This window comes from Adiantum capillus-veneris, chromosome 27, assembly GCF_014529385.1.
Source record: "Adiantum capillus-veneris isolate H3 chromosome 27, ASM1452938v2, whole genome shotgun sequence".
NCBI classification, from domain to species: Eukaryota; Viridiplantae; Streptophyta; class Polypodiopsida; order Polypodiales; family Pteridaceae; genus Adiantum; species Adiantum capillus-veneris.
In genome coordinates, this window is record NC_140957.1 from 17,438,663 (window position 1) to 17,446,860 (window position 8,198).

General features: G+C 44.6%; 1 protein-coding gene across 2 annotated transcripts in view; it reads right to left on the reverse strand.

Annotated features, from left to right (window-relative positions):
- The window catches only part of LOC147421576 (uncharacterized), a 52,242-nt gene extending 47,637 nt beyond the window's left edge, over nt 1-4,605 (reverse strand). Inside the window, exons 1-2 of one of the 2 annotated variants that reach the window (XM_086503525.1) lie at nt 4,530-4,605; nt 2,594-4,235 (exon numbers count right to left, since the gene is read on the reverse strand). In XM_086503525.1, coding sequence (XP_086359651.1) covers nt 2,594-4,061 — 1,468 coding nt within the window. In that variant the 5' untranslated portion in view covers nt 4,062-4,235; nt 4,530-4,605. Of the gene's footprint in view, nt 1-2,593; nt 4,236-4,346; nt 4,471-4,529 lie in introns of those variants that run through there. The other variant, XM_086503524.1, reaches the window with a different exon arrangement.
- Nucleotides 4,606-8,198: the final 3,593 nt, after the last annotated feature.

Here is an 8,198-nt window from a genome sequence, read left to right on the forward strand (position 1 = left end):
TTGGTATTTCTTTTTGTATCAATCTGTGTTCAAAGTACAAGAGAGTGGGTGGGTGCTCTCTCAGACTCTGCGTCCAGATGCTCTAAGAAGTGAGACCCTGCCCACTTATTTATTGTTACAAGGGATGCCCAAAAGCAGAGCCCCAAAAGCAGTAAGTGAAAAGCTTCTTCAAAATAAAGCAATAATCCCCAAAAGCTGCCAATTTAGCCAGCATAATTTTCGGAAATCCGTACGCTCTGCCACGTCAACAAGTCAGTGAAAAAAGCTGGATTTCCGTACGGCATGTCAACGGATTTTAAGGAGCATCCGTACGGTACTGCCATTTCAGCCTGTCGCCGCGTTTTGCAGGCCTGTACCCTGCTACCAGCCTGTGTAAGTGTGTCGGGGACATGCTACCACGTCACCAGTTTGTGACAGATCGAGACCGGTAGATACAACAGGGTACCAGTAGAGGCTAGGACATGTCCCCTATGTCACATGAAGCCTGAGACAGAGTTGCACTACACATGCCACTGCCCAGTTTACTATGAGATACGAGGCCGCTTTCATTGCCTGTTCAGAGAGGGCTTTGGACTACTCTGTCATGGGGTATGAGGACCAGAGATGTCAGGGACTGTTTTTGCTCAAGCTGTGCAGACACAGAGAGAGCTTGATGAGATGAGAGGCTAGCCAATCTTAGAGACGGATCACAGACTTCCTTAAAGTGGACATTGGCCAACCACAGGAGTAGCTACCACAGCAAAGCTCACACTCTCCTCACACCAGAGGCACGTTGATCGATTGAGCGATCGAGTTGGGGAGATCTAGACGCCCACAACTACGGAGGACTACACAGCATCTACGGAGGCTGCATCAGAGGATTCGGATCACTTTGGTCTGACATGCACAACGCCCGATCAAACTATTGACCATGGAGAAGATTGATGAGATCCACCAGCGATCGATGATGGATCTCTTATGATTCAGCTCTTTTGAGGATTGTACACCCTACTTATCTTGTATCAGCCTTTGTATCAGCTCTCATCCATTATATTCCCACACACACCCGCATTGTGTTGTATTAGCCCCCAGTCACTTTCATCCCCCTACTCATACTCTACACAGTTCCAGCTAGGTGCTTAGTTCACATCTAGCAGCTAAGGTTTTAGTTTTTCAGTTTACTTCATTTTATTTTTGTACCCAGATATTGTATTAGATCCACCAAGATTGTATCAGTTTGGTCTCATAGGTCAATTGTCCTTTTGAAGGCATTTAATATAACATTTCATCTCTCTCTCTCTCTCTCTCTCTCTCTCTCTCTCTCTCTCTCTCTCTCTCTCTCTCTCTCTCTCTCTCTCTCTCTCTCTCTCTCTCTCTCTCTCTCAAATAACAGGTCTTGAGTTCAACTCCTCGTCGGCTAGATCTTTAAGGTCTCTTGGGATAGTTTCCTACGACGTTAAAACTCTCTTCTTCTTCTTCTTCTTCTTCTTCTTCTTCTTCTCTCTCTCTCTCTTCAAGTTCAGGTGTTTCTGCTCATGTGTTGCTATTGATCTCTTGCTTGGGTGTCCAAGCCTGTTATAGTTTGGGGCCTAGCGACATGCATGGAGGATAATAAGGAAAGTATCCTTGATACATTGAATAAGGTCCTGCCATTGGAGGCTAAAAGGGTTCAGGTGGTGGTGGCAAAGGAGAAGAAACTTGTAGAGGTAAGCAAAATCTGCAGCACAGGATTCTTGTTGGCCGTGGTGCGGAAAACACCTCCCATCAATGAAGATTGTGGAGAAAGAGCAAGAGGATTAGAAACTGGAGGAAGAAAGACTTTCGTCCGGATCTGAGTAATAGGGATATGAGGAGGAAAAACCCCACGGACATTGACAGAACCAGGACAAAACCTGGGATAGATGCCGCAACAGATGCTCGAGGTTGAGAAGAAGGTATCATTCGAGGTAAAGCACATCCCAATATCTCATAAAGATTTTGAAAATATTTGCCTTCCACATAAGACAAATGATCCACTCGAACACGAGAATGTGTGACTGAAAGACTTGAATGAAACAGAAAGGATCACACTTGTAGATGACACGGCAGACATGTAATTCGGACTAATTCCCCTCCACAAAGTATTGGCCTTCAAGTCGAGCACCCCTAGCAATATTTCTTTATTTGATATCCAAGACAGTTTACAACTAATGTGTGCCCGCGCACTTGATCTAAGTTACAAGTGGGGCACTGCCCATCATTTTATAGGCCTTGACCTTACAAAAGAAACTTGAAAAATTACTGCTAAAACCCTTGTTCTGCCGCTCGCCTCATGCCACATCACCAAGTTGTCACATTTTGTGCACATTGCAGCAAACTTAAATTTGAGCATTAAATCTGTGACCTACTTACCTAGTTATGGAGAAGGCCAGCTAGACTTCAAAAAAATAAAGCTATACACATTTTCCAGCACTTCACATCCTAAGAACCTTATTAAACACTTCATCCAAACATCAGACAAAGTTGCAACATTGTCAAGAATCCTCCTGACCTATCTTTGCATTCTTCTACAGACTATCTGTCTTGTTAGCTTAAAGACCACCAGAATAGAGAATTAAGTACAAATCCTACTCACCCTCCAAAAAACTCGCACGATGTTGCCTCTTTGGAAGCAATTCAGGCTGAGATACAGGCTCGAGCTTTTCTAAGATCCTAGGTTGGAAGCCTTTTACTGAATTTTGTCCTTCATGCAAGGCAGTTGATGTGCTTTGGACATATGTACCACCTCTTGAAGTAAGCCCCGCACAACTTTCTGTATCATTATCAGCTACCTTGGTCACTAAACTAGATGCCTTTTGATTCTTTAGCTCGTTACGAGCTCGATTGTACACTTCCACAAATTCTTGTCTGGCACTTTTAGAGGGTTGACCAGGTTCAGCAAACATTTCCCATGGGAAAGTAGCCACGTTTGAGGCACTGGGAGAAGCCTCAACTTTTGGTGACCTTTCACGACAGTCTATTGTTGGCTTTGAAGTGATCCTCTCTGTGAAAAAACTGCCCAATAGTTCTCCACCTCTATGTGCTGATTGCACTTTAACACCATCAAGTTTAGTGGTTTCTAAGCCAGTTTGGTTTTTCAATATAGATGTTTCCAATATTGTTACGGTCATCCCATTAGAACCTTGGCTTCCACATTGTTTTGTGGGATTTAATGCAGAAATAGGTGTTGCTTGTGTCATTCGAAATTTTCCATTTGTGGTGACCTCTGTTGCTTGTGTCATTCCAAATTTCCCATTCATAGTGAGCTCTTCCTCAGTTCCATGATCCAAAGCATTCTGGACTTGATCCAAAGCAAACTGGGCAGGGTGTCCCTTCTTCGAAAGAGGACCTTTAAGGATATTTACTGTCAGCAAGGGGTCCTTGCTATTTGAAGTGGTAGTCCTTGGCGCCATTGCAAACATACCACCATCTGTAGCTGAAGAGGAAAGTTTGCATGCTGGTGATGAAGAAAACCCTTGAGAAATGTAACCAGGATACCTAGGAGGAAATCCACACTTTCCATGCACACGTGGTAGTGGGGGCCTTCCCAAAAAACTGCTTCCCTCTACCTGTGCTCCATGTGCAACTGAGATTCTGCCTTCCACGGCCCGACTAGACGTTTGCAAAACCCCAGAAGTATGCCTAGAATTTGTCGATGACATTGTTGGTCTCTCAGGTGTGGCACCTTGGATCCGCTCGAAACCTGTGCTATTGAGTGATACGTGCGAAGAAATTACATTCCCTCTCCCGTGTCCACGCACACTCTGTTCCTTCTCTGTGGCATTGATTTCCTGCTCTTTTGATATCATACGGTGCTTCTTCTCAGTTGAAGACGGCTTCTCTTCATTGCAACCCTCTGGTTCATCCCGAGGCTTAAGCCTCCTAATCCACAAAGAAGTAAGTGCCCTGTCGCCAGCTCTATTACCTGAAATGGGGGTTTGATAAGGTGCAAGAGCAACTTGTGATGTAAAGCTAGATGCAGCTGCAGGCGAAGGCATTACAGAACTGTCAATGCCAATGTCATCTTGCAACTTATCTCCATCAGACCATGTTGTTATCATCATCTCCTCAGATACAGCAGAGATGAGTGTTAAACATCTGCATAGTTTTTACATCATACCATCATCAATGGCCTAGTCGATCCACAGCACTTGACTGGTTCCTAATTGGATAGCTTCTGTCTGTGTGCATCGCCATTCCCATTGAGAAGGGCATTCGATGATTGAAAAAAAAAAAATCTACAACGAAAATGAAAAATGGAGGGAGGGTCTCTCTCTCTCTCTCTCTCTCTCTCTCTCTCTCTCTCTCACACACACACACACACACAGCGCGCATGCCCCCAAACTTACAGAGCTAGCAGAACCTTGCAATCGACGATGAAGAAAACGTGACAGCTGGGTAATAGTCCTCTTCTCTGTCAACAACACCGCGCCCTCCCCCTCCCCCCCTCCCCGGAGCCTCTCTCTCTCTCTCTCTCTCTCTCTCTCTCTCTCTCACACACACACACACACACACACACACAGGAAACAGACCTGCAAAAGATCGCAGCGGATGTACATGAAGACTTGTGATTGAAACAATGATGATGAGAGAGGTGTTCAAACTTCATACTCATAGCCAGAGAGGAGGAGCTGGGGCCCATAAAAAGATATGGATGTAGTGCCTTTTGGCCTTTTCTTTTTCCTTTTCTAGTATTCGTGTCCATCGAGTCAAAGATCTTGTTGCATAGATTTTTGGCCTGCCCAAAGACTCAAAGGGATACCTTAGAGTTGCGTCCCGTTGAGGCCCTGCAACGCATAGATCGCAAGCAAGTTGTGCATCATTGATGGTCACGCTATTTCTCAGCGAGTGCAAGGGAGACATACAGCACGTCGGCAAAGCATTCTAAGCGCTGCAAAATTTTGTAGCACAAGGAGCAGTGCATGATATTTATGGGAAGCCACATCAAAAAGTGGATGACAACTTTCACGGTAGGTGAAGTGGAGTGGTCCCATTGCATGCAATGCACCTATGCTACAGCACAAGGGGTGCATGGGCTTGTTGGCGTTGTATGCACTACAAGCTCTAAGAGGGACGCAGAACTTAGGCCCCTGTCACACTCGGACAGGCAAGAGGTGGCCACTCCGAGGTGGCGGGCAGGAATTGGCTCAGCGAAAAGGGAAACTTGGGCAGGAGGCTTGTCAGATGGGCGGGCATCACCCCTCGGCCAAGTTCTCGCACTCCATAGCCATCGGCAAAAGGCCACGCGAGAGTGCAGAAGATGACAGGCGTTGAGCTCTCGTCGTCAGCGTGAAGCACGAGCATTTAAGCATTTGGTGAGCTATGGCTTGTTGCTACAGACGGTCCCGTGCTTCTTTGAAATCGTGTGTGACATGAGAGGGATTGGCCACCAAAAATTTGAGAGGAGCGGGTGACCCAGTCTGACAGGGGCCTTAAGGGCCTAAGGCTTAGGCTGGGTTGAGACGAGACCAGCCGGAATGAACCATCCATGAGTTCTGTAATGGAAATGGTCTATGAACTTTGAGAATAGCAGGAGACTACTTTGAGAACATAGAGGGTGAACTTATCTAACGGTAGCAACTTAATCATAATACTTAATTAACTTGGCATGAACAATACTTTTGCAAGAGAGAGAGTTTAGAGAACTTGAAAACATTTGAGGACTGGATTTATGTGGAGCCAGTCCCCCCTCCGATAGGCTTTTGTATTATAGATTATCCCATCAAGAGAGACTTGGTACAGTACAATCTTTGTGTTCCTTGTGACCTAGGTGATGCAATGAAGATGGAAAGCTTCATACATCACGAGCATAACATAGACTTTGTAAAAGTCATTAACCATCCCCAGCCTCAGTCCCAAGGCCTCAAACACCTTCAAAGATGGAAAGAGCTAGCGGGGAATGAGGGTAGGAAAGAGGAAGAAGAAACATTCATAGGAGAAGAAAATAGTTACTCACTTATCATCACTCTTCTTGCTAGCATACATAATAGCATAGTAATGAAGATGGAGAAGATGGCAAGCTTAATCATTGAAGCATGGCTCTTGGTTGGATTTGCATTCCATAGCCAAGAGTGTTGGTGTAGGCTCTCAACTTCTCTACTAGCTTGGAGAAGGAGATGGAGCTCTTGCACTTTACACTTCACACAACGAGAGAGAGAGAGAGAGAGAGAGAGAGAGAGAGAGAGTGTGTGTGTGTGGGGGGGGGGGGGGGGGGGGAGAGTATACCCCCCAAGCTAGCCCCCTTCTTGCTTTGCTCGACCCCCTCTTCTAGCAGTTTTTGGTACTTGATTGGACCTCCTCAAACTTGGCCAATCATAGGCTTAGTGCATATCAAGCAACAACGGTAGCCCTAGGACAAATGTCCCCCTTTCCCCTTTGAGAAAGAGGACTTGATAAATGCACAAATAATTAATTAAATCAACTAAATTATCATTGGACCCCTTGGGAGGCTAACCAATAGGCTTTAGGTACACTATGAGGGCAACATGAAGAGGAGGTTGACAAGTGTCCCTGCTACATTCTTTGTACCAAGGATGCCTGGTGTGAGGGTGTATGTGTTATCTCTCTATCCCCTACAATGAGGTCTTGCCCCCTCTTGTGTAGGGATATGCTTTGACTTTGAGTACCTTACCCCCTCAAGCACCTTAGTCACGGAGCACCTTAGCACCTTAGTCATTAAGCACCTCAAGCACCTTAGTCAGCAAGCACATCAAGCACCTTAGTAAGCAAGCACGACAAGCACCTCAAGCTTGGGTCGGGTTCCCACCTCAAGCACAATCCTAGCTTACCTAAGGTCAAAGGACTTTTAACACTACCTTTTGGAGGTCTTTAATGAAGCTAGACCTAAGGTCTTTAAGCTCCATTAGCTAGCCTTGCTCTTTGACAGATCATCTCCCATTTGGACCCCTTTACAATTGGCCCCGTGTTGAGATAGATCCGTAAGCACCTGTCTATATTCTAACCCTTGTTCAGTTTATTCTAGACCCAATCATTTTCTTTAAACGTTAAGGCCCTTCTATGCTTGTTGTCAGAAGCATCTTTTTGCCTTTGTTGAGAGATGGATATAGCCACCTTAATCTTTTGGAAAGATTCTTGTAGGTCACGGCTATACTCATTGGCAACGAAGATCTTCCCATGCACTTTAAGTAGCAAGGGACTTTTAGGTCTTCACTCAATGATTTCATGAGGTGCTTTTCCCGTAGAAGTATGGACAGTGTTATTGTATGCATACTCTACAAGGGGTAGGTACTTTTTCCATTGTGTTTCTTTTGATTCATAAAAAGCTTGTTCTCCCTCAATGCTTGAAAAATCACCTCAAGATGTTTCTTGTGTTCCTCCAAGGAGGAACACAAGATTCATAAAAAGCTTGTTCTCCCTCAATGCTTGTAAAGAAGTATGGACAGTGTTATTGTATGCATACTCTACAAGGGGTAGGTACTTTTTCCATTGTGTTTCTTTTGATTCATAAAAAGCTTGTTCTCCCTCAATGCTTGAAAAATCACCTCAAGATGTTTCTTGTGTTCCTCCAAGGACTTGGATTAGATGATGATACCATCAAAGAACACTCTAGTGAATTTGCGGTAGGGTCTAAAGATTTTCTCTATTAAACAATTGAACGTGGCTAGGGCATTAGTCGAGCCAAAAGGCATGACTAGATATTCATAAAGACCAAACGTTGTACAAAACGCAATCTTTAGAATATCTTTATCCACTATCCTTATTTGATGATAGCCACTTTTAAGGTCAATCCTAATGAAGTAGGTAGAGCCCTGAGGCTTATCAAACAGTTCTTCTACCCGAGGCACGGTAAAACTATTTTTGATAGTGATATGGTTTAGTGCTTGATAGTCCACACACATGTGGTATGTACCATCTTTCTTTTGCACTAAAAGGACTGGAGAACAAAAGGGAGAGGATCTAGGCCTCACCATCCCTTTGTCTACCAATTCTTGTACTTGCCTCATGATCTCGTCTTGTTGAGCTTGGGAAACTCGATAAGGAGGCATGTTAGGCGGTGAGCTTCTTGGTAGAAGCTCAATTTGATGGTCATTATCCCCTCGTTTTGGAGGTAAGTCCATAGGGATATCATTGATGAACACATCTTGGAATCCTTTTAGAAAATTAGACCAGTCTAACTCTTCTTGATTCCTACCATTTACATTTGATAAAACATTAGGACTTTTAGGGACTCTTTGACAAAA